Source organism: Oncorhynchus masou, chromosome 32 (genome assembly GCF_036934945.1).
Source record: "Oncorhynchus masou masou isolate Uvic2021 chromosome 32, UVic_Omas_1.1, whole genome shotgun sequence".
NCBI classification, from domain to species: domain Eukaryota; kingdom Metazoa; phylum Chordata; class Actinopteri; order Salmoniformes; family Salmonidae; genus Oncorhynchus; species Oncorhynchus masou.
The window spans coordinates 74,176,624-74,203,442 of record NC_088243.1 but is presented as its reverse complement, the minus strand read 5'-3'; the positions used below and the strand labels follow the sequence as shown (position 1 = coordinate 74,203,442).

At 40.5% G+C, this 26,819-nt stretch overlaps 1 protein-coding gene across 3 annotated transcripts; it reads left to right on the top strand.

The window, feature by feature from the left end:
* Positions 1–1,010: 1,010 nt before the first annotated feature.
* Positions 1,011–23,558, top strand: LOC135526576 (integrin alpha-6-like). 3 transcript variants are annotated; one of them, XM_064955074.1, is made up of 26 exons: positions 1,012–1,316; positions 1,823–1,944; positions 2,086–2,165; positions 2,438–2,705; positions 3,183–3,302; positions 3,777–3,990; positions 9,901–10,097; positions 10,223–10,311; positions 10,440–10,567; positions 10,749–10,838; positions 10,925–10,989; positions 11,132–11,277; positions 11,479–11,622; positions 11,781–11,902; positions 12,221–12,377; positions 12,938–13,021; positions 13,122–13,201; positions 13,349–13,423; positions 13,884–13,986; positions 14,149–14,325; positions 14,538–14,642; positions 16,340–16,450; positions 16,576–16,683; positions 16,853–16,978; positions 17,282–17,395; positions 20,634–23,558. In XM_064955074.1, exons 1-25 carry the CDS (start codon positions 1,129–1,131, stop codon positions 17,381–17,383), a joined length of 3,201 nt encoding a protein of 1,066 aa, XP_064811146.1. In that variant the 5' UTR covers positions 1,012–1,128; the 3' UTR covers positions 17,384–17,395; positions 20,634–23,558. The 3 variants fall into 3 exon arrangements, 2 of the variants coding, with proteins under 2 accessions (XP_064811146.1, XP_064811145.1); XM_064955073.1 differs by lacking the exon at positions 20,634–23,558 and having other exon boundaries at positions 17,282–18,015; XR_010453321.1 differs by lacking the exons at positions 16,576–16,683; positions 16,853–16,978; positions 17,282–17,395; positions 20,634–23,558 and adding an exon at positions 14,793–15,203 and having other exon boundaries at positions 1,011–1,316; positions 16,340–16,426.
* Positions 23,559–26,819: the final 3,261 nt, after the last annotated feature.

Here is a 26,819-nt window from a genome sequence, read left to right as displayed (position 1 = left end):
ATTATAAGATTCACCACATTGACCTACGTTTTGACTGTGAGACTGGTAAGATAATTATGTTCTAAACTGGTGAAACAGCGGCATCTGGTGAAAGACTACATCTGTCACGCCCTGACCTTAGATATCTCAGTTTTCTTTATATTTTGGTTAGGTCAGGGCGTGACTAGGCTGGGTACGCTAGTTTTTGTGTTGTCTAGGGGTTTTTGTATGTCAATGTGTTTGTAGGTCTAGGTGATTTGTATGTCTATGGTGGCCTGATGTGGTTCCCAATCAGAGGCAGCTGTTTATCGTTGTCTCTGATTGAGGATCATATTTAGGTATCAATTTCCCTTTGGTGTTGGTGGGATCTTGTCTATGTGTAGTTGCCTGTCAGCACTCGTTTGTATAACGTCACATTTTGTTCAGTGTTCATTCTTTAAATAAATAAGAATGTACGTTTACAGCGCTACGCCTTGGTCTGATCCTTATTACGAACGTGACAACATCATCATGTAAAATGTTCCTTCCTGATGGTGTATCAATTGTAATGTCATTGACAGAAATGTGACCATGTTCATGTTACACCACTCTGTTATGTCTTACAATCTAACATGTGCTTTGAATTATTCCTTACTCCTTGAATAACTAAAAAAAACACATCTACTGTCAAGATGAAGTTTCACTACTTTAGACAAATAACAGCTGTAATCACGACAGTGATCATGAAAGTGAGCAGTTACATACTGTACATGTTCTCCTTTTAGCCATTTCTCATGGTCTTGCACAGTTTTCCCTTTAGTATTATCAAGTGATCAACACCGTTGATACAGTACAATATCACTGATTTGCTGCTGTGAACAAACCCACCAGACTTTTGATCCAAGGGTGTGAAGTTCCTCATATCCTTAGAATGGAACAAGGTAAATATTAACAAAAGCAATCAAACAATAAACATGTGAAATGCTTGAGTTCTTTGAGCTAAATTACCCTTGAACCACACCCTGTCTGTCAACACTGTATACTGCAGCCAGTGCCGAGTCACATCCCATTTCTGTAGTGTTGCCCTCCCATTCGGCTTCACAACACGAGGACACCACAGAAGAAGCTATTGGGTTAGCTAGAACAGAGAGTTGTACCAACAACACCAACATGTCAATTCAATGGTGGGGCCTCCTACTGGACCTGTGGTTTCTTTTGTCCTGCCTACCATTTCACATCTCAGCTTTCAATCTGGACACGGACACAAAGCATGTTCTGAGGAAAAATGGTGATCCAGGAAGCCTGTTTGGATTCTCCCTGGCACTGCACCATCAACTGAATCCTGTCAATAAGAAACTGTGAGTTGGCCTCTTGTAAGAAATGATTAACAGTGTCCCATACATACTGTTATCTGATCTTGCTTGTCATATATACATTTATTTGTGTGTCCTCTATCCTGTCTGTTTACCCATCTGTCTTATATAAGTACACAATATGAACTGAGAAACGATCTAGCCTTAATGGCTACTCTTAATCTCTAGCCGGTCCAACCAGAAGAGAATGGGCCACCTCTCTGAGCCTGGTTGCTCTCTAGGTTTCACCCTCAGTTCCTTCCTTTTAGGGAGTTTTTCCTGGCCTCTCTGTTTTCACGTCTGCTTTGCTTGCTCTTTGGGGTCTAGGCCGGATAACTGTAAAGCACTGTGACAACTGCTGATGTAAAAAGGGTTTTATAAAATAACATTGATTGATTGATTGATACAACTCAGACCAGCAGTGACAAAGTTATTTTTAGTTTGAATATTTTATTGTAGAGCTGCATGTGAGTTTTACATCAATGTACAACACTTTGATATATTTTTCCTAGATTGCTGGTTGGAGCACCACGCGCCAAGTCATTTACCAAAATTGAAGTTACAGGAGGAATCTACCAGTGTGAGCTCACCACTGATTCTAAGAGCTGTGAGCGTGTCAAGCTTGACAATGATGGTTTGTTTGCTTCCACTCACGTGTAATAGGTTTTTGTGTGTTTGATTGCTGTTAAGAAAATATGTGTGATTTTGTTAATGTGTATTTAACATTAATGTGCGTGAACGCTAACTTTTGTGTTTGAAAATGAATGTTCCCCAGAGTTTGTTAAAAGCAAGGATGTCAAAGACCAATGGATGGGTGTACGAGTGACAAGCCAAGGCCCTGGTCAAAGCGTTATGGTATTGTAAATATTGTGTACTTTAATCTTTGAATTGCCATTTGTTGACAATAATAAACTTATATATTTTTTTGGTTTGTTTGGTTTGTTTTGTAATAAACTTATATTGTTTTGTTTTTAATTCAAGGAATTTAATTGACTCGGAAAGGACAACATTTCAGGGTTTCAGTGAAGTTAGCAAAAAAGCACATTTTCATTATAAATCAAACCCCTTTGTTTATGACTTAGAATTCCTTACATCTGAGAGAATTTCTATCATTCTCCCCACCACAGACCTGCGCACATCGATACCAGGAGTGGAGCACCAATCCTGACACTCCTAACCTCGTATTCGGTCAGTGCTATATCCTGGGGGAAGATCTCCACAAGAGTGATGCCCATAGAATCTGGAGGAGGGTGATCTGTGATGACAGAAAACACATCAAGGATAAGCCTAAGAATCCTGATTGGTTCGGATACTGTCAACAAGGTCATTCTGCCGCCTTCGCCAAGGACAACACATCTCTGCTGTTTGGGGGCCCCGGAGCTTACCAGTGGAAAGGTACATGTTTTGAATTGGGAGATACTTTTAGAATGGGTTTCATCTTGTTTACATTACATTTAAGTCATTTAGCAGACGCTCTTATCCAGAGCGACTTACAAATTGTTAATGTAAAAATATGATGCACTGATGCACTGAATTATGATATGTATCTGATATGTATGAGACATGGTATTCATATACTGTATGATTGGGACATTCAAACACACTTGCAGTCAGAACACAATGCACTGATATTGGAATGAGCTGTCGGTGTCAATGCAACTGAGATCAGACCTAGTTTTGTCTTGAAAAGCCCCGACAGGTTGAAACATTTTGACAGTCTCTATTATAGATGCTTTCTTTTAATTTTTACCTCGGATTTATGCCTGTTTAAGGACCCTGGTGTCCACAGCATTATATTAAAATTAATTCAAAACAACTTAATTTATTCCCAAGGGTCAATTATTCACATTATTCTCCATCTGCCTGTCACAGGAATTGTGAGAATGGAGTCCCTAGACAACCTTGAAGTGTCAAATGAAGAGCCCTGTGAAACTGGGGATGTGGACAGACTTGACCGTGACCTCATCCCTCTCCTTAACAACAGTTATCTAGGTCAGTTTAGATGGGATAGACCTTTCTTCATCCTCTATTCAATCACAGTGAAAGGAAAACACAGAAGTGCTTGGTTTTGTGGTCAATTTCATCAATACTTTTGTTCGGTTTTTTATACTGTTGGTGTACGTGATGCAGTAAGGATGCTTTACTCTCTTAAAAATGTAAAGAATGGCATGTTTCGTATTGATTCATACTATTTATTTACACATATTGTGAATTACATCTCCCTTTCCCATAGACTTGGACCATTGTGCACAATTTATATTTTAGTCATTTAGCAGACTATTTTCTTATCCAGAGCGACTTACAGTAGTGAGTGCATCCATTTTCATACTGGTTCCCCGTGGGAATCTAACCCACAACCCAGGTGTTGCAAGCACCATGCTCTAACAACTGAGCAGAACGGGACCCCCTGTTCATCGTGGTAGCACTGCAGTTGCTAACATTGAGTAATTGCTGTCTTTTTTCCAGGGTTCTCAATCGACTCTGGAATGGCCCTCACCAAGAAGGGCCAGCTGACTATAGTGTCTGGGGCACCACGAGGCGGTTTCAGTGGGGAGGTGGCATTTCTGAAGAGAGACCCATTGGCTGAAAGAAGTCTATCTGTGGAAAACATCCTTAAAGGCCCAGGCCTGGCCTCCTCCTTTGGCTACGACATAGCCGTGGTGGACCTCAACGCTGATGGGTACAGATTTCAGCCAGTAGCTTTGTCACAATTATCTCCCCTTCCTCCCGAAATGTGCATTGTTCACTTCCTTTCAATGATTTGAAAGGAAATTACTGGTATACCAAATATGGTGGAAACTCTCACTAGCCGTGCCTCCACCAATTCAATGCTTTAAAGAGATTCTCCGGTACATAGTTCTGAAAGTAGTGGTCCCTAAGTGGTCCCCTGAAAATTGCCTACTAAGTCACATATCAGCAATGATGTGCACCACATCATTGCTCTCTCTCTCTCTCGCTCTGCTGTTTGTGCATCTTGCTAGCTGTCACTCAAATGGTGAGGGGCTGAAGCTCAATGACTAGAATTGCTAGGGGGCTGTCCCATGTGGGGGAAAATGGTGGGGAAATGGTGCAGCACAGCTTCCAGAAAAACAGTTTATTTCAAACTAGGGAGTTCGTGGTTAATCGAGGTGATAGTAATTCTGCACATACACTATGCATGTATGAACTACACATGGACACATCCAGCCCAAAGCAGGAGGTTTAAAAAATACTAAACATTCGCCGGTTCCCCAGCATGTCTTTAAGATTTGTGGGAGCAAGTGACCAAATGCACATTTCAGAAGAGAAGCAATATTATTGTGATGCACGATTTGTATACAGTAGGTCTTGTTAAAGGCCCAGTTCAGTCAAACATTAGATTTTTCTGTGTTTTATATACAATATTTTCCTCACTATGAAATTGGAATAATATTGCGAAAATTATGATAATGCCCTTTTAGTGTTTGAGAACTGTTTGAAAAGACAACCTGAAATTTAAGGCTGTTTTCTTGGGATGGAGTTTTGGCCTCACCTGACATCACCAGGGGGTAAATTGGTTGATAGTTTTCAGAATTCCTTCAACACTCAGACCACACTCAGACAGACAGAGCAAAATTCTTGCTAAGAAGCTATTTTTGTTTCTTTTAACCCATTTTAATTTAAAACAATCACAGTAAGATACTTACAGTGCCTTCAGAAAGTATTCACAACCTTTCACTTTTCCACATTGTGTTGTGTACATAGGCCTGAATTTAAAATTCTTCTGGACAAACTAAATACAATCTTTGCCCACTTTGAAGATTTTAAAGGTGTGGTGTGGTGGTGTGGTGTGTTTACGGACATATTCAATCAATCCCTATCCCAGTTTGCTGTTAAAGAGACTGAAAAATAGCTACTATCTCAAGGCCAACAGACTGTTAAACAGCCATCACTAACACAGTGAGGCTACTGCCTACATACAGACTTGAAATCATTGGCCAATTTAATAAATGGATCACTAGTCACTTTAATAATTCTACTTTAACTATTTTACGATAGGGGGCAGCATTTTCACTTTTGGATGAATAGCGTGCCCAGAGTGAACTGCCTCCTACTCTTTCCCAGATGCTAATATATGCACATTATTATTAGTATTGGATAGAAAACACTCTGAAGTTTCTAAAACTGTTTGAATGATGTCTGTGAGTATAACAGAACTCATATGGCAGGCGCAAAATCTGAGAAAAATCCAACCAGGAAGTGGGACATCTGAGGTTTGTAGTTTTTCAAAGCTTGGCCTACCGAATACACATTGAGATATGGATAAAGTTGCACTTCCTACAGCTTCCACCAGATGTCAACCGTCTTTAGAAACTTGAATGAGGATTCTACTGTAAAGGAGGGGCTCATGAGACTGCTTTGAGTGAGTGGTTGGCAGAGTGCCTTGGTCTCATGACGCACGCTCCCGACAGAGTTAACCTCTTGTTCCAGTGCTTTTCTGAATACAAAGGAATTCTCCAGTTGGGAACATTATTGATGTTTTATGTTAAAAACGTCCTAAAGATTGATTTCATACATGCGCCTCATGAAGATGGATTACTGGGCTGAACACTCTAACAACAAGTGGCTATTTGGACATAAATGACAGACTTTATGGAACAAAGCAGTCATTTATTGTCAACCTGGGATTCCTGGGAGCGCCTTCTGATGAAGATCATCAAAGGTAAGTGAATATTTATGGTGTTGTTTCTAACTTTGTTGACTCCAAAATGGCAGATATTCCTCTGGCTGTTTTGGGTTCTGAGCACCGTTCTCAGATTAGGCTTTTTCCGTAAAGTTTTTTTTGAAATCTGACACAGTGGTTGCATTAATAAGGAGAAGTCTATCTTTAATTCTGTGAATAACACTTGTATCTTTTATCAATGTTTATTATGAGTATTTCTGCAAAATCACCGGATGTTTTGGAATCAAAACATTACTGTACGTAAGGAGCCAATGTAAATTGTATATTTTTGGGTACATTATCGAACAAAACATACATGTATTGTGTAACATGATGTCCTATGAGTGTCATCTGATGTAGATCATCAAAGGTTAGTGATTAATTGTATCTATATTTCTGCTTTTTGTGACTCCTATCTTTGGCTGGAAAAATGGCTGTGTGATTTTTCGACTTGGCTATGACCTAACATAATCATATGTGGTGCTTTCAATCTAAAGCATTTTTTAAATCGGACATGATGGGTAGATTAATAAGATGTTTACCTTTCATTTGCTGTATTGGACTTGTTAATGTGTGAATGTTACATATTTCAAAAAAATATTTTTGAATTTTGCGCGCTGCCTTAACAGCCGAATGTTGTGCCCTAGAAAGGTTAATAATGTTTACATATCTTGCATTACTCATCTCATATGTATATATGGTATTTTATATCATCTATTGCATCTTGCCAATGCCGCTCGGCCATTGCTCATCCATCCATATATATATATATATATATATATATATATATATATTACCTGCTGTACGCCACAATATATGAATAGCAGGTCAGCCACCAGGGGAGACTTGTCGAGGCCTGGTGGCAGACGGAGTCTACATCACGAGGCAATGGCTCCCTCTGCTGAACGTGCCAGGTCTCGACGGGCTCTCCGGCCAGGACTAATTGGGGCTGATTGTGGTTGGTGGGTAATCAAGGGCAGATTTCTCACCAGCTGTACGAGTCCCATAAAGCTGCCAGAAGCGCAGCACACAAGAGAAGGGACAGGGGGGAGAAAGGTAACGTCAGAATAGTTGGAGACGGTGCCCGAGCTAAAGTTTTTCAGTTTTTGTGCCCGACAGGATACAGCAAGACCAGGAGCCCAGAAGACGGTATCCCGGAGAGGGTCTCATGGGGGTGACCTATCCTTTTCTTTTGATTTATTATTTAAATAAACACCCTTGAAACCGAGCTAATTCTTGACCAAACCCCCTGGTCTGCCAATATATATATATATATATATGTATGTATGTGTAGATGCAATTAAAAAAAAAAAAAAAAACTGAACTTGGGAGGCCGCGGGCCGCCAGTTGGGGTACCCTGCTGTAAAGGCTTTGTTCCTTTCACTCTATCATTTAGGTTATTATTGTGGAGTAACTACAATGTTGTTTCATCCTCAGATTTCTCCTATCACAGACATTAAACTCTGGAACTGTTTTAAAGTCACCCTTGGCCTTATGGTGAAGTCACTGAGCGGTTTCATTCTTCTCCGGCAACTGAGTTAGGAAGGACGCCTGTGTCTTTGTAGTGACTGGTTGTATTGATACACCATCCAAAGTGTAATTAATAACTTCACTAGGTTCAAATGGCTATTCAATATCTGTTTTTTTTACCAATAGGTGCCCTTTGTGAGCCATTGGAAAACCTCCCTGTCTTTGTGGTTGAATTTGTGTTTGAAATTCACTGCTCGACTGAGGGACCTTAGAGATAATTGTATGTGTGGGGTTATCTAGCTGTCATTCAAAAGTTGTTAAACCCTATTATGTGACTTGTTAAGCAAATGTATAACAAAGTGGTTGAATACTTATTGACTCAAGACATTTCAGCTTTTCATTTAAAATATATATAATTCCACTTTGACATTATGGGTTATTATGTGTAGGTCAGTGAAAATTTAAAAAAAAAATCTAAATTGCATCGAATCAAATTATTGGTCACATACACATGGTTAGCAGATGTTATTGTGCGTGTAGCGAAATGCTTGCGCTTCTAGTTCCGACAGTGCAGCAATATCTTACAAGTAATCTAACAGTTCCGCAGCAATACACACAATCTAAGTAAGGAATGGAATAAGAATATAGAAATAAATATATTTATCAACTTTTTTGGAGGGGGCATAATAAACCGTAAAAACACCAGGAAATCAGTTCCAAGTGATTTTAATTTCCCAAGTATTCCCACGCATAATTAAAAGACAAATGAAATGATTATGTTTTAGTCAAATGTTATACAGTATCTGTTTGGGCTTCTTGCAGTCTACAAACTTTTTGTAATTACCAAATAAAATACAATTTTATTGGTCACATACACATGGTTAGCAGATGTTTTTGCAAGTGTAGCGAAATGCTTGTGCTTCTAGTTCCGACAGTGCATCAATATCTAACAAGTAATGTTTAACAATTCCACAACAAATACCCAATACACACAATTCTAAGTAAGGAATGGAATAAGAATATATACATACATATATATATATATATATATATATATGGATGAGCAATGTGAGAGTGGCATAGGCTAAATGCAATAGATAGTATAGAATACAGTATATACATTTCAGATGAGTAATGCAAGATATGTAAACATTATTAAAGTGACTAGTGTTCCATTTATTAAAGTGGCAGATGATTACAGGTCTGTATGTAGCAGCTTCACTGTGCTAGTGATGTTTACATTTTAGTAAACACTCTTAACCAGAGCGACATACATTAGGGTTAAGTGCCTTGCTCAAGGGCATATCTACAGATTTTTCACCTAGTCGGCTTGGGGATTCAAACTTCAGTGACCTTTTGATTACTGGCCCAATGCTCTTAACCACTAGGCTACTTGCCGATCATGCCTGTTCCAGCCCCCGGACCATCCGTCAAGAGAAGAATCGTCCATAGGCTGAACCGAGTTGATGATCACTGTTGTACTGAATAAAAATATTCAAAAACGACGTGCATCCTGTTTGCAAGAAGGCACTAAATTAAAACTGCAAAAATAAGAAATTACTTCTATGTCCTGGATACAAAGTCTTATGTTTAGGGCAAATAAAACATCACTGAGTACCACTCTTCATATTTTCAAGCATTGTGGTGGCTGCATCATGTTTTAAATTTGTTTTATTTCACCTTTATTTCACTAGGCAAATCAGTTAAGAACAAATTCTTATTTACAATGACGGCCTACATGTTATGGGTAGGCTTGTCATCGGCAATGACTCGTGAGTTTATAAGGATAAAAAGAAACAGAATAGAGCTATGCACAGGCAAAATCCAAGAGGAAAACCTGGTTCGGTCTGCTTTCCAACAGACACTGGGAGACAAATTCTCCTTTCAGCAGGACAATAACCTAAACATAAGGTCAAATATACACTGATGTTGCTTACCAAGATGACATTGAACGTTCTTGAGTTGCCGAGTTACAGTTTGACTTAAATCGGCTTGAAAATCCATGGAAAGATATGAAAATGGATGTTAGCAGTGATCATCAACCAACTTGACAGAGCTTGAAGAATTTTAAAAAAGGATGTTCAAATATTGTACAGTTCAGGTGTGCAAAGCTCTTAGAGACTTACCCGGAAAGATTCACAGCTGTAATTCCTGCCAAAGGTGCATCTACAAAGTATTGACTCAGGGGTGTGAATACGTATGTAAATTATGGAGTATTGTGAGTAGATGGGTGAGAAAAATATTTAATCAATAAGACAGCAAAATGTGGAATAAGTCAAGGGGTATGAATACTTGACAATATCAATGATTTGATATTGACATAAAAACATCTGCATTGGACCTTTAATGTGGGAGAACCATGTGGGAGGACCTTTAATGTGGGAGGACCTTTAATGTATTGTATGTAATTCTGTTGGTCGGGTATTTTGGGGATTCCAGGTGGGACGACCTTGCTGTGGGGGCACCCGAGTTTTTCTTAAAAGAAGGGGTGGTCGGAGGGGCAGTGTACATCTACATCAACAACAGGGGAAGAGAGTGGGAGAAGATTGAGCCTGTCCGTCTGGATGGGAACAAAGACTCCATGTTCGGTCTCGCAGTTGAGAACATTGGAGACGTCAATCAGGACGGTTATGAAGGTTGGCTGAGGTTTCTTCATTACTTTCAGAGGAGTTAACTTAAACCTTTCTCTCGGCTTTGGGAACATCTTAGCGACCCATCTCCCTCATAAATTCAGACCTCAACTTTATTTTTTACTTGACAGATATTGCTGTGGGGGCTCCCTATGATGGTGTAGGTCGAGTGTTCCTTTACTATGGCTCCTCAGGTGGAATCCACAAAAAGACAGCACAGGTGGGAGCCTTTACATTAAACTGGAACACCTGCATCTGAGTGATGACCACCCCAATCTCTCAAGAAAGTTTGAAGAATGTTGAACACAAACTACATTTTGTCACAAACAGTATCTCTTGTCATTGTAGATTATAACAGCAGAATCGTATAATATAAGACGATTTGGATTTTCTCTGACTGGCAAAATAGACATGGATGGCAATCATTACCCTGACTTGGCTGTTGGATCACTCTCAGATTCCATATTTGTCTACAGGTAACTTTGCCTTGATGACATCATATCTGTGTTCCTCAATCTTAGTCCTGAGAGAACACACAGGATTTATAGTATATCCTATAGTTTCAACACACCTGATTCAAGTATATTCTACTCATCATCAAGTTTTGAACTTGGTGGTGTCCACTGGTCATTTTTATTTACTTGGATTTGCTTACAGGGCAAGGCCAGTAGTCAATATCAGAGAGGACTTACGAATCACCCCAAGTACAATCAATATGGCGGCAGAGCACTGTGACAAACACAAATGGTAAGACTTTCAAGAAACAACATATAAACAAATATCAATACACTGCCGTAATGAAACCCAACATATTATTGTCTACATTTGCATAGTACATTCAAGGCACGGGCATGCTTTACCTACACAGCACAGCCACCATCCTACAACCCCAGGCTGAGTAAGTTCCTTACCTTCAGCCTCCTAAATGACCATTCCCTGGTACTGCTGAGATTGAGGCTGTCCTAATATGGACACTGTACTCTTGACGCTTTATGTACACTGTGCTTCCGGAACTTATGCGATGCGTTCTCTTCCTATAGCTGTCAACTATGCCTTCGAGGCTGACGCTGAGACGAGGAAACAGAGGCGTTCCTCCAGGATGGCGTTTCTGTTTCAGTCCCAGGGAGTCCTGGAGCTAGCAGGGCAGGGCAAAGAGAAGTGCACTGAGACCCAACTCAAGCTATTGGTAGTGACTCTGCATTTTTCCATCTCGTCACAACTGTAGTCTTAATTCAGTGGTTCATGAAGAAATCAAAGTGTGTCTTCCTCCAAATAGACTAGGGTCAAGGGACAACCATGGGTCATAAGACAACAACACACTTTGTTTATAAAGCCACTATTTCCTCGATCATGAAAATACAGTACCATTTCTCTCCATCTGTTCAAGGGTGATATCAAGGACAGACTGCACAGCATCCCCATCTCTGTCTCTGTGTCCTTACTGAATGACAGTAAGACAGAAAGCAAGAGTCCCCTGCCTGCACTTACTCCAATACTCAGCCTCTATGAGCAGAGTACAGCCACCTCAGAGGTAAACGTGTGTGTGTGTGTGTACCTATGTGTGTGTGTGTGTGTGCGTGCGTGCGTGCGTGCGTGTGTGTGTACCTATGTGTGTGTGTGTGGAGATATAAGCCTAGTAGTTATGAAACAGTTATTGTGAGTCTTAAGAACTAAATTCAACTTTTTCAGGTTATCTTCATAAATAAAGGTTGTGGGAGTGATAACATTTGCCAAAGTAACTTGGAGCTACAGTACAGGTTCTGTTCCAGACCAAAACTACTGGGTCAAGATGTATTCACCCCACTGCCCAGGTAGAAACTAAATGTGTGATTAGAATGTTACCCAGAAGTCCCTCTTGACTACATTCAACGTATTATGTATTCGGTTACATGAACCCTGTAATGCAGTGGTGGCTGGTGGGTGGAGATATAGGAGGACATGCTCTTTGTAAAGACTGGGTTAGAATATATGGAAAGATATCAAACAAAGAGTTTCCATGTGTTTGATACCTTTCCATTCCAGTCTTTCCAATAAGCATGTCCTCCTATCTCCGCCAACCAGCCTCCTCTGCTCAATATGGCTGTTGTCAATGTAGTGCTTTGGTAATGATAAGGCTCATGTCTTTCTAGTGAAAGAGGTATTCCAGTAATCTCTGCTGGAGATGAGGACATAGCTTTGGAGGTCAATGTGACCAATAGGGAGGGTGATGATGCCCATCAGAGTCATCTGATCATCAAACTCCCTGACTCTCTTTCATTCTCATCATTATACTTCAACCACATTTCAGTAAGTCACTGGCCTTCGCCGTACCATACATTTTTGGTAAAATCACTGTACAGTATACTGGCCTTAGGAGTTACAATAATGTTAATTAGCCATGATTCTATTCAGGATACTGTAAAATCAATGAAAATATGACCACCCATCTTCTTGATTTCTGAAGTTAAACATCACCAATACCATAATTGTTCCAGGGTAATAAATAGGTAAATAAAATGGACACCACTTCAAATTACTGGATTTGGCTATTCCAGCCTAATCGCCCAACATCAGTGCCCGACCTCATTTATTTTCTTGTGGCTGAATAGAGCAAGTCTCCGCAGAAATGTTCCAACATCTAGTGGAAAGCCTTCCCAGAAGAGCGGGCTGTTATAGCAGCAAAGTTTGGACCAACTCCATATTAATGACCATTATATTGGAATGAGATGTTCGACGAGCAGGGGTCCACATACTTTTGGTCATGTAGTGTATGTTTTTACATCACTGCCTATAGTTTCATTAAATTATCAGCTGCTATCATATGACTCAAAAGTCTGGCTCCCTGATTGGATATGTTGACCCTACAGGAAGTACTAGTGAAGTGCAACCCCAATGACAATGGTACACTGACAGACTGTGAACTGGGAAACCCATTCAAAAGAGATGCTGAAGTGAGTAGTCATGTTGTGTATGTCTAAAACATTAATTTTTTCTATGATACCACAATTGAATAGTTGTCCATTGTAAGTAAGAAACATTTGTGTCCCTTAGGTTACTTTCTATGTAATATTGTCCACTTCCCGCATCTCTCTGAGCACAACTGATGTAAATGTTACCTTGCAGCTTGAAACGTAAGTATAACAGTGCACATACTGTAAATGTTTGTTAGAGGACCCATTAACTCTGGGTAATAAATGGAACATTTGAGTCTGTCTCTTTTGTATGCTCTACACCAGTCACACACAGATTATTCTAACAGAGTAGTATTTTGGTTGCAGGACAAGTGTGCAGAAGATACAAGCAAGTGAAGCAAAGGCCAAAGTAGTTTTTGAGCTTCAACTACAAGTATTTGGGTGGGTGTACGGACATGGTATTTGTTTTGCTGTTGCTGCTGCTGTATTAGTTCTGCTGCTGCTTATTGGGACGGCAGGGTAGCCTAGTGGTTAGTGTTGGACTTGTAACCGGAAGGTTGCAAGTTCAAACCCCCGAGCTGACAAGGTACAAATCTGTTGCTCTGCCCCTGAACAGGCAGTTTCCTAGGCCGTCGTTGAAAATAAGAATTTGTTCTTAACTGACTTGCCTGGTAAAATAAAAACCCACCCTTTTAGCTAACATATTTGAAGAGCTCCTGTCATGAAAATATAGTTTGTGTCACAAATTGCAAGCTATTCAATATTTAGTGCACTATTTTTGACCAGAGCACTATGGGACCTTATCAAAAGTAGTGCATTACATAGGGAATAGAGTGCCATTTGGGACGCAAACCTTAATGTGGTGAAGGAATTAAGGTTTATGAGATGTGTTTGTTCTCAGACTGGCCAGGCCCTCCCAGGTCAGCTTTGGAGGAGCTGTAAAGGGAGAGAGCGCCATGAAATCAGAGGATGATATTGGAACCCTTGTGGAATATGAATTCAGGGTGAGCTCATTGATTTGTGGTTCAAAATGCTATTGTTCCCTGGTGATTATCGAAATTCCATATGCCTTTGTACACTGCTCTGACTGGGCGTATAAAATGTTCCCCCAAAATATATGCTTATTAAATACATCTATTTGTCAATCTATTTGTCAACTTTAACAGATATGGAATTTGGGCAGGCCACTGAAATCCTTTGCCAATGCGTCGCTGAATATCTACTGGCCCAAGGAGAACGCAGTGGGGAAATGGCTGCTGTACCTGGTGCAGATCCACAGTGAAGGCATACAGAACGTTCCCTGCTCTCCGCTAAAGGAGATCAGTCCTGTCCAACATATAAAGGTAAATTCTTCTGAGCATCAATTCTGAGGTAATATCGATAGGTTACTGGATCTTGAGTGAATCTCTTTCACAAGTGCTCTTTTTTTGCAAGTGGTGTAGTAACCAATGATTTATATGCATTATCATTCACACAATTGGCGTAAGATGCCTATTTTGTCTGTTTGTAAGATGTAGTTAATGCACATCTTCCTAATTATGATATTTAACTCTAGGGCTCTCGTGATAATTCAAGAAAAAGACGAGATGCTCATCAGGAAGCTTTCTCATCTGAGGATGGATTCTCCTTCCTGTCAAAGAAAAGAAAATACAAATCTCTGGTAAGAGAACATTCATTTGAAGCAACTATCATGTGTTTAACCCACTTGAGTCAATTGACGCACCGGTGTGTCAATCTAAGTTGCATATCAAAGAAAATCCCCATCAAAATCCAACAATTTAAGAGATAGAGATATCTGTTTTTTGCATAGGATGCATCTCAATCCACCACATCTGCCAGTGTCACACTTCTGCATCTGCGGTGAAAGGTGGCAAAGTTAGAGCGGTGTTTGTCAGACCATGAGACATGCTGAAAATCGGTATTCTCATAAAAAAAGATGTAGCATTCAAACGGTTTGACATACAAACTATTATGGAAAGGGGAGAATCTCACGAACCTGATGGTGTTCTCCGTTTTGCTCTACGACCCCCACAAGGGTCAGGAGACTCGTCTGAAGTTGGTTCACCCGATCAACCAACTTCTGTCTGTAGCTGCCAAACAGTTTGGGCTACACACTAATATGATCAATCTATGGACTGCTGAGGCACTCGTGAACACAATGGAGTTCTCCCTTTTGCTCTGCGACCAACACAAGTGTCACGGAACTTTCTGAAGATAACCGGTAAACATTTAAACATTCAAACATTTACATCAAAAGATGCAAAGTTATGGGAAAAGATCCAAAACATCCACATCAGATGTAATATTTTTATTGATCAAATAACATGGAAAGCAACCACATTTTGTTTCAGTGTTAATTAACCATCCTGACAAACCACTTAATGTAAATGTACATTACTGTGTTGTACATACTGTAGGTTGGTCATCTACTACGTTTGTACCTGTAGACTTTCCATCACCATGAAGAAAAACTATTTACAATACAGTAATTGAGTACATTGAAACATCAAGTGGTTTGTGATGTGGCTCAGGTGGTAGAGCATGTAATGCTAGAGTTGTGGGTTTGAATCCCAAGGGGTGACCAGTATGAAAATGTATGCACTCACTACTGTAAGTTGCTCTAGCTAAGAGTGTCTAGTAAAAGGATTGAATAGACCATTTCAGTCTCCACATAGAAAAAAGTTGCATTCGCAAAGTATTTCAATGAACTGGAAAACATGTATCAAGCAAGTTTTTTTTATTTTCCACAAGTATTATCAGATGAACTGTTTTGTACAGATAATTATCAGACTCAAGTTACTCAAATACATTTAGTTTCCATTTTTTCACAAAAGGCCTTTACTAGTCCTGTATTAGCAGACCAATAGGATTACCGAACCAATATAGAAGTTTGTTGGGCAGGCAACAACAACAAAAATTATGAAAAATCCCAGCACCCCCACCCCCAAACTACTATGTAGGAAGGTAGCTTCTTGCCTACCCCAAAAAATGTGTAGAATGTGTAAAAATATATATTTCCAGATTTTTTAAAAATATTTCCCAGATTTAGGACAAACAGTTCAAAACCTTGCTTCTTGTGATTTCTTTTTTAACTGTCCTTTTTTCCATTTATGAATGTGTTTTTTAATGCGCTTCTATGGTGTTTAGTAGTAAATATTTAATCAAATAAAAAAATCTGAATACTTGATACCTAAAGGGGTCCATAGTATGACCATCTTAAAACAATACCATATGTCAACTTATCACCCCCCCCCCTGCCCCATCTTAGATTCTAAACAATTCATTTTTTGTTTTGTTTTTGCCAAGTCATTGCTGAGTGGAGAGACTAATTTTTGAACCCCGCTCACTTTCTTGCAGACATGCTCAGACGAGTTGAAATGTGTAGAGATAAGGTGCCCTCTGCTGGGTTTGGACAGTACTGCAGTGGTGTTTCTTCAAGCTCGCCTTTGGAACAGTACTTTCCTTGAGGTGCCTATTTCCCTTATGTTTGTTACTACAGGTTCTTCATGCACATAACACCTAATTCTGTTGCATAGACATTGTGTCGTCCAGTTTCAGTGCAGTTTCTTTGTTCTCTGCGTATCCCATCATAGGACTACAGTTCATTAAACTACCTGGACATTGTGCTGGATGCCACTCTCAGCTTGACAGACTCTGCAGAGAATATTGGGCTTAGGAAGACTGAGAAATCTGGAACCCAGGTACAAACATGCTTATGCTTGTTTATTTAGAAATATAATGATGGCGTTTGTTGGTGTTTGTTGTCTCAGCTAAATACTGTAAAGTACCTTCATTTTGATGGCATGATGGAGTGTTTGCTGTTTCAACTAAATACTGTAAAGCACCTTCAGTTTGATGGTGTGTTTGCAGGTGAGGCTGACAGTGTTCCCTGAGAGGAAGGCTGCCATCTGGGCTAAGGTCGCCTGGTGGGTCATCTTCCTCTCTGTAATGGTAGGACTGCTACTTCTGGCTCTGCTCGGCTTTCTGCTGTGGAAGGTAACACAATGTGTAATACACACTGTGGAAGGTTGGTGGGAGGAGCTATAGAGGGACGGGCTCATTGTAACGGCTTAAATGGAATGCAAATGCATCAAAAATGGAAACCACATGTTTGACTCTGTTCCATTTATTCCGTTATTCCGTTACAATGAGCCCTTCCTCCTATAGCTCCTCCCACCAGCCTCCTCTGGTGTAATCCAAATATTGATATGAATATTGAAACTTCTGTAAGAATCTTTATTTTGAGTGTGTGTGCTTACCCCGGCTACAAATAAAGTTGTCTATTTGATCCTATTGTAGTGCATCAAGTACCCTGTGGCTAAGAAGTACTACGTCATGCATAAGAACACAGAGGAACGTCACCCCATTAGAGGAGACTCATCTTTGGTTCCAACTGCATAGGCACAGAGAATGGTATACACTTTCATGATATTATAAATTGAGCAGAATAGTGAAAAGCTCATTTTAAGATTGTGTATGTACACAAATGTTTACAAGTTTAGCACCTCTTGTGAAACGTCTTAAACGTACCTAAAATGTCATGGATTTCAGTTGTTGTTTTTAAATTACGTGTTTGTTTTAATGGTTGTATTGATACCATACTGTACCTGTGAATCTGTCTGACTGCCATGTGGATATTAATACAAATGTGAGCTTGAACATTAGATCCACTGGTAGCAATAATACAGTTACCAGAAGAGACTTGAATTCTGAAAACAGTAAAAATGAATTTACAGGCACAACATTTTCTTGACAGTTTAATGAAACGGAGTAGTCTATTTCCCAAAATTGTTACATCTTATAGTTGTACTGACTATCCTTTTACAGTAATGGAATGTGGTATCTTATATGGGAGTGTTGATATGAGGTCATAGTGGTTCCATTAACAGACTAGAAACTAAACGTTTTTTGAATAAAAACAAATCGCCATCCAGTGACCACTCATTAATTTGAATTGTGCACTTTGATAGTCAAAAGCAACTATCATTCTTTATTTTAATAATGATGTTTCATTAATAAACAGTCAAAATCCATATTTAGACCTGGCGTACGTAACCACTCCCACACAGATTTTACTATCCTAACATACAAGGTTAAGAACCTTAGTAAACATACTGGGCTCCCAAGTGGCACAGTGGTCTAAGACACTGCAGCTCAGAGCAAGAGGCGGCACTGCAGTACCTGGTTTGAATCCAGGCTGCATCACATCTGGCCGTGATTGGGCGGCGCACAATTAGCCCAGTGTTGTCCGGGTTTGGCCGGGGTAAGCCGCCATTGTAAAATAAGAATTTGTTCTTAACTGACTTGCCTAGTTAAATAAAAAATAAATACAATTCCCTCAAGCAAGGGATGCTGCAATTGGTCATTCAACAAAAAAAAGTGTGCTTGAATGTTCTCAATACATTCTTATTATATTAACCATCTTTCCTTTTTTATTACACTTCTCTCTCCTCTCTTTTTATACACATTCATTACCTTTCCCTTTTCTTCAACCTCTCATCTCTTTTTAAATCAAGTCGATCTGTCTCTTTTGAATCAAGTCGATCTGTCTCTACTTTGTAGAGCTTTTTATTGTATTAAGTTATGATATAATACTTGCTGTTTGCTCTATGGTTGGTGGAGACTTAAATGTCCTTGGCTACTTTTTCTCATCTTTAACCAGTCTTTTGTCATCGTCATATCAGTTTTATTGAAGTTCCCAGTCATAAACATTCACTTTCTCCCTTGCTGTAAATGATATGAGACATTCAGAAAATAATTGTCTGAGAGCTACATTTAATTTGACTTTGATATAGGGTTAAGATGCTCACCACACCTCCATTTTCACTCTTATCAATCACTCTCACATATATTTAACACTAATGCTCCTTAATTCAGAGCTTATTCAACCAAGCTACCATTGTAATTTTGTTGTCTTCAAGAAAAGTTCATGGAAAGGTTTAAAGACATCTCCTGTAACATCTCCTATCCACACTCCATTCCTTTTTTTATACTAAACCTTATTCAAACCATACAAAACCAGACACACATGCTGCTCCCAACCTATCATGAGTCCCAGGAACAATTTCTCCACGGGAGATCTCGGGAAACTTTGTACGAAGCCTGGTCCAGCGGTTCTCAAATATCTCTGGTTAATATTTCTGGATTCAAACCAAGACACATGAAATGCATTTTGTTATTTTTTATTTCACCTTTATTTAACCAGGTAGGCCAGTTGAGAACAAGTATTCATTTACAACTGCGAACTGGCCAAGATAAAGCAAACCAGTGTGACACAAACAACAACACAGAGTTACACATGTAATAAACAAACATACAGTCAACAATACAATAGAAAATTCTATATACAGTGTGTGCAAATCAGGTAAAACGAGGGAAGTAAGGCAATAAATAGGCCATAGTGGCTAAATAAATACAATTTAGCAATTAAACACTGGAGTGATAGATGTGCAGAAGAAGAATGCGCAAGTAGAGATACTGGGGTGCAAAGGAGAAGAAAAAAATAACAGTATGGGGATGAGGTAGTTGGATGGGCAATTTACAGATGGGCTATGTGCAGGTGAAGTGATCTGTGATCTGCTCTGATAGCTGGTGCCTAAAGTTAGAGAGGGAAATACGAGTCTTCAGCTTCAGCAATTCATTCCAGTCATTGGCAGCAGAGAACTGGAAGGAGAGGCGGCCAAAGGAGGAATTGGCTTTGGGGGTGACCAGTGAAATATACCTGCTGGAGCGCGTGCTATGTGTGGGTGCTGCTATGGTGACCAGTGAGCTGAGATAAGGTGGGCCTTTACCTAGCAAAGACTTATATATGACCTGGTGCCAGTGGGTTTGGCGACGAATATGAAGCGAGGGCCAGCCAACAAGAGCATACAGGTTGCAGTGGTGAGTAGTATATGAGGCTTTGGTGACAAAATAGATGGCACTGTGATAGACTGCATCCAATTTGCTGAGTAGTGTTGGAGGCTATTTTGTGTTGGAGGCTATACCCATGTCAGAGACGCAAACTCGGTCTCAACCTTTGAGTCTTTACTGAAGACTCATCTCTTTAGTGGGTCATATGATTGAGTGTAGTCTGGCCCAGGAGTGGGAAGGTGAACGGAAAGGCTCTGGAACAACGAACCGCCCTTGCTGTCTCTGCCTGGCCGGTTCCCCTCTTTCCACTGGGATTCTCTGCCTCTAATCCTATTACAGGGGCTGAGTCACTGGCTTACTGGGGCTCTCTCATGCCGTCCCTGGAAGGGGTGCGTCACCTGAGTGGGTTGATTCACTGATGTGGTCATCCTGTCTGGGTTGGCGCCCCCCCTTGGGTTGTGCCATGGCGGAGATCTTTGTGGGCTATACTCAGCCTTGTCTCAGGATGGTAAGTTGGTGGTTGAAGATATCCCTCTAGTGGTGTAGGGGCTGTGCTTTGGCAAAGTGGGTGGGGTTATATCCTTCCTGTTTGGCCCTGTCCGGGGGTGTCCTCGGATGGAGTCTCCTGACCCCTCCTGTCTCAGCCTCCAGTATTTATGCTGCAGTAGTTTATGTGTCGGGGGGCTAAGGTCAGTTTGTTATATCTGGAGTACTTCTTCTGTCCAATTCAGTGTCCTGTGTGAATCTAAGTGTGCATTCTCTAATTCTCTCCTTCTCTCTTTCTTTCTCTCTCTCGGAGGACCTGAGCCCTAGGACCATGCCCCAGCACTACCTGACATGATGACTCCTTGCTGTCCCCAGTCCACCTGGCCGTGCTGCTGCTCCAGTTTCAACTGTTCTGCCTTATTATTATTCGACCATGCTGGTCATCTATGAACATTTAAACATCTTGGCCATGTTCTGTTATAATCTCCACCCGGCACAGCCAGAAGAGGACTGGCCACCCCACATAGCCTGGTTCCTCTCTAGGTTTCTTCCTAGGTTTTGGCCTTTCTAGGGAGTTTTTCCTAGCCACCGTGCTTCTACACCTGCATTGCTTGCTGTTTGGGGTTTTAGGCTGGGTTTCTGTACAGCACTTTGAGATATCAGCTGATGTACGAAGGGCTATATAAATAAATTTGATTTGATTTGATTTGTAAATGACATCGCCAAAGTCGAGGATCGGTAGGATAGTCAGTTTTACGAGGGTATGTTTGGCAGCATGAGTGGAGGATACTTTGTTGTGAAATAGGAAGCCAATTCTAGATTTGATTTTGGATTGGTGATGCTTAACTTCATGCGACGAGCAATCCCGTATCCGGGATCCTATTTATAGCCTCAAGCTCATTAGCATAACTATTAACTATTAATGAAAATCGCAAATGAAATGAAATAAATATATTGGCTCTCAAGCTTAGACGTTTGTTAACAACACTGTCATCTCAGATTTTCAAAATATGCTATTGAACTATAGCTAAACAAGCATTTGTGTAAGAGTATTGATAGCTAGCATAGCTATTAGCCTAGAATTCATCCGGCAACATTTTCACAAAAACAAGAAAAGCATTCAAATAAAATCATTTACCTTTGAAGAACTTCAGATGTTTTCAATGACGAGACTCTCAGTTAGATAGCAAATGTTCAGTTTTTCAAAAAATATTATTTGTGTAGGACAAATCGCTCCGTTTTGTTCATCACGTTTGGCCATGAAAAAAACCTGTATCCAGTTATAGCCTCAAGCTCATTAGCATAACGCAACGTTAACTATTCATAAAAATCGCAAATGAAATGAAACAAATATATTTGCTCTCAAGCTTAGCCTTTTGTTAACAACACTGTCATCTCAGATTTTCAAAATATGCTATTGAACTATAGCTAAACAAGCATTTGTGTAAGAGTATTGATAGCTAGCATAGCTATAAGCCTAGAATTCAGCCGGCAACATTTTCACAAAAACAAGAAAAGCATTCAAATAAAATCATTTACCTTTGAAGAACTTCAGATGTTTTCAATGAGGAGACTCTCAGTTAGATAGCAAATGTTCAGTTTTTCAAAGAAGATTATTTCTGTAGGACAAATTGCTCCGTTTTGTTCATCACGTTTGGGTAAAAACAACAACCGAAAATTAAGTCATTACAACGCAAACTTTTCCCAAATTAACTCCATAATATCGACAGAAACATGGCAAACGTTGTTTAGAATCAATCCTCAAGGTGTTTTTCACATATCTATCGATGATAAATCACTCGTGGCAGTTGGCTTTCTCCTCTGAAGCAAATTGAAACGCGCATGGAGCTGGAGATTACGCAATAATTTTGGAGGAGGACACCGGGCGGACACCTGGTAAATGTAGTCTCTTATGGTCAATCTTCCAATGATATGCCTACAAATACGTCACAATGCTGCAGACACCTTGGGGAAATGACAGAAAGTGCAGGCTCATTCCTTGCGCATTCACAGCCATATAAGGAGACATTGGAACACAGCGCATTCAAAATCTGGACCATTTCCTGTATGAAATTTCATCTTGGTTTCGCCTGTAGCATTAGTTCTGTGGCACTCACAGATAATATCTTTGCAGTTTTGGAAACATCAGAGTGTTTTCTTTCCAAAGCTGTCAATTACATGCATAGTCGAGCATCTTTTCGTGACAAAATATCTTGTTTAAAACGGGAACGTTTTTTATCCAAAAATTAAAAGAGCGCCCCCTATCTCTTTAACTTCTTGAGTCTGGAAGGAGAGTTTACAATCTAACCAGACACCTCGGTTTTTGTAGTTGTCCACATATTAAAGAACCGTCCAGAGTAGTGATGCTGGAGGGGCGGGCAGGTGTGGGCAGTGATCGGTTGAAGAGCATGCATTTAGTTTTACTTGCATTTAAGAGCAGTTGGAGGCCACGGAAGGAGAGTTATATGGCATTGAAGCTCGTCTGGAGGTTTGTTAACACAGTGTCCAAAGAAGGGCTAGAGGTATACAGAATGGTGTCGTCTGCGTAGAGGTGGATCAGAGAATCACCAGCAGCAAGAGAGACATCATTTATGTATACAGAGAAAAGAGTCGGCCCGAGAATTGAACCCTGTGGCACCCCCATAGAGACTGCCAGAGGTCCGGACAACAGGCCCTCCGATTTGGCACACTGAACTCTGTCTGAGAAGTAGTTGGTGAACCAGGCTAGGCCGTCATTTGAGAAACCAAGGTTGTTGAGTATGCTGATAAGAATGTGGTGATTGGCAGAGTCGAAAGCCTTGGGCAAGTCGATGAATACAGCTGCAGAGTATTGTCTCTTATCGATGGCGGTTATGATATCGTTTAGGACCTTGAGTGTGGCTGAGGTGCACCCATGACGAGCTCGGAAACCAGATTGCATAGCGTAGAAGGTACGGTGGGATTCGAAATGGTCGGTGATCTGTTTGTTAACTTGGCTTTTGAAGACCTTAAAAGGCAGGGAAGGATAGATATAGGTCTGTAACAGTTTAGGTCTAGATGACTACGGCAGCTTTCCAATCTTTGGGGATCTCAGACAATACAAAAGAGAGGTTGAACAGTCTAGTAATATGGGTTGAAACAATTGTGGAGGATAATTTTAGAAAGAGAGGGTCCAGATTGTCGAGCCCGGCTGATTTGTAGGGGTCCAGATTTTGCAGCTCTTTCAGAACATCGGCTATCTGGTTTTGGGTGAAGGAGAAATGGGGGGCTTGGGCAAGTTGCTGTGGGGGGTGCAGGGCTGTTGACCGGGGTAGGGGTAGCCAGGTGGAAAGCATGGCCAGCCGTAGAAAAATGCTTATTGAAATTATCAATTATCGTGAATGTATCGGTGGTGACAGTGTTTCCTAGCCTCAGTGCAGTGGGCAGCTGGGAGGGGGTGCTCTTATTCTCCATAGACTTTACAGTGTCCCAGAACTTTTTGGAGTTTGTGCTACAGGATGCAAATTTTTGTTTGAAAAAGCTAGCCTTTGCTTTCCGGACTGCCTGTGTATATTGGTTCCTAACTTTTCTGAAAAGTTGCATATCGTGGGGGCTATTCAATGATAATGCAGTACGCCACAAGATGTTGTTGTGCTGGTCAAGGGCAGTCAGGTCTGGAGTGAACCAAGGGCTATATCCGTTCCTGGTTCTACATGTTTTGAATGGGATGTCCAACACAGCAGTGTGGTGGGATAGGGTGAAATGATCCAGTAAGAATGCTATTCTACTTTTTCAATTGTTTCACTGATATTTCATTGTAAGCTTTCTGACAGACAACAAAACATAATCCTTTCCTTAATGCACTGCTCCCATTAAAAAACATTCACTTGCTTTCAAGATTTTTTACACATGTGTTTGTTTGGTTTGAAGGAGCCCTAAGCTGATGAGAAGCAAATTAATCATGAGCCATGCTCTACCAAGTGAGCCACACAGGATTACCCAACTCCCCCTGGTCCACCTCCTCCTGGACCACACCTACCTCCCCCTGGTCCACGCCCACCTCCCCTGGTCCACCTCCTCCTGGACCACACCTACCTCCCCCTGGTCCACGCCCACCTCCCCTGGTCCACCAACCTCCCCCTAGATCACACCCACCTCTAAACTCAACAAAAAGAGAAACCGTATTATGAAGCCAAGATAAATGACATAAAGAATGATGGGAAAATATTTTTGGAGTACTTTAAATGAAATTATAGGCAGAAAGACAAATTCAAATCCATCTTTCGTTGAATCAGATGACTTATTCATCACAAAACCATTTGGTGGTGGCAATTATTTTAATGACTACTTAATTGGCAAAGTGGGCAAACTTAGGCAGGAAATGCCAAAAACTAACAGTGAGTCATCATATTCATGCATAAAAGACTAATACTGAAACAAAAGCACTGTAAATTTGAATTTTGTAACTTTGTCAATAATGACAAACCTGTCATTGACAACTCAGATGGAAAACTACCAAAGATGGTTGCTGACTCTATAGCCACTCCTATCTGTCATATATTTAATCTGAGTCTAGAGAAAAGTGTTAGTCCTCTGGCCTGAAGGGAATCCATTCTGCTACCCAAGAATTCTTTACTGGTTCTAACAGCCAACCTATCAGCTTGCTACCAGCTATTAACAAACTGTTTGAACCAATTGTGTATGACCAAATACAATGCTATTTCTCTGTAAACAAATTAACAACAGACTTTCAGAATGCTTATGGAGAAAGACATTAAACATGTACTGCACTGACAAATAACTGATGACTGGTTGAAAGAAATAGACAATAAGAAGATTGTGGGAGCTGTACTGTTAGACTGCCTTTGATATTATTGACCATAATTTGTTTTTGAGAAAATATATGTTTTATGAATTCAGAGGGTTTTCTTTAATGTCAAACATGTAAAGTGTGGTGTACCGCAGGCAACTCTCTAGGCCCTCTACTATTTTCAAATTTTACCAATGACCTACCACTGGCATTAAACAAAGCCTATGTGTCCATGTATGCTGATGATTCAACCATATACTGTACGCATCAGCAACCACAGCTAATGAAGTCCCTGAAACCCTTAACAAAGAGTTGCAGTCAGTTTTGGAAAGGGTGGCCAGTGATTAACTGGTACTTAACATCTCTAAATCTAAGCATATTGTATTTGGTATAAATTATTCCCTAAGCTCTATACCTCAGCTGAATCTGGTAATGAATGGTGTGGCTGTTGAACAAGTTGAGGAGACTAAATTACTTGGTGTTACCTTAGATTATAAACTATCATGGTCAAAACATATAGATTCAGTGGTTGTAAAGATGGGGAGAGGTCTGTCTGTGATAAAGATATGCTTTGTTTTTTGACACCTCACTCTACAAAGTAATTACTGCAGGCTCTAGTTTTATCTTATCTTGATTATTGTCCAGCCAGGTGGTCAAGCGCTGCAAAGAAGGACCTAGTTGAGCTGCAACTAGCCCAGAACAGAGTTACGCACTTTTGGTCTTCATTGTAATCAGAGAGCAAATATTAATACTATGCATGTCAGTCTCTCTTGGCTAAAAGAAGAGGAGATACTGCTTGTTTTTATATTTTAAAAAATGAGTGTGTTGGAAATTCCTAAATGTTTGCAATTGGCGTCAGCTAATGGGGGAGTAAAATAAATAAAAATCCCCCTGGTCCACACCCACCTCCCCCTGGTCTGTCCATTCCACCCTCACACCCACCTCCCCCTGGGTCTGTCCATTCCACCCTCACACCCTCCTCCCCCTGGTCCACACCCACCTCCCCCTGGTCTCTCCATTCCAGCAGCGGTCCTCGTTGGTGATGTCGGTGGCCATGTTCTTGTCATTGCAGATGGTGTGTGGAAGAGAGAGCCAAAAGCCCCGCATGGGCCGCAGTCGCTCCTTCAGCTCTGACACCTGGAGGCAGGCGGACGGAAACTGGTTGATGCAGGCTGTAAAGTAAACTCTTATATAGCTGTTGAACATATGGAGGTGGGAAGCTCATTTTAGCCACGTCCTCGTCATCAAACAAACTAGAATGTACTGTATATAAATGGCTGTTGGTATGGCTGTTGTTGAACATATGGACAGAGAGAGCTAACATGGGCATAAACTACAAAAATAATTGTCTTGAATATTAATTGCAGGTAAGAACTCATCTCTGCCGCTCCATCTCCTCTCCCCCTCCCTCTTGGCTTGGCTGTGGGATATTGAATGCACATTGATAATTCTAATAGAATTGTTAACAGGCATTACCCAGAGATTGTGGTGAATAACTCCCTGCTATCAACCAATCAGCATCCAGGATCCAAACGACCCGTTATATAATACGAATCCAAAGTCCAACAATTTATGTAGCAATCCTGGACTTCCCAACAGCTGTTGGCATTAACTAGTGTTTATCTCCAAGTTTATTTGGTTTTCCTGTTCTCTGTGTAAGGCAAAGTAGAAGCAAAGAGCAGGCAATGATTATGAATTGCTATGAAGAGAATACTTGTATTCAATCAACTA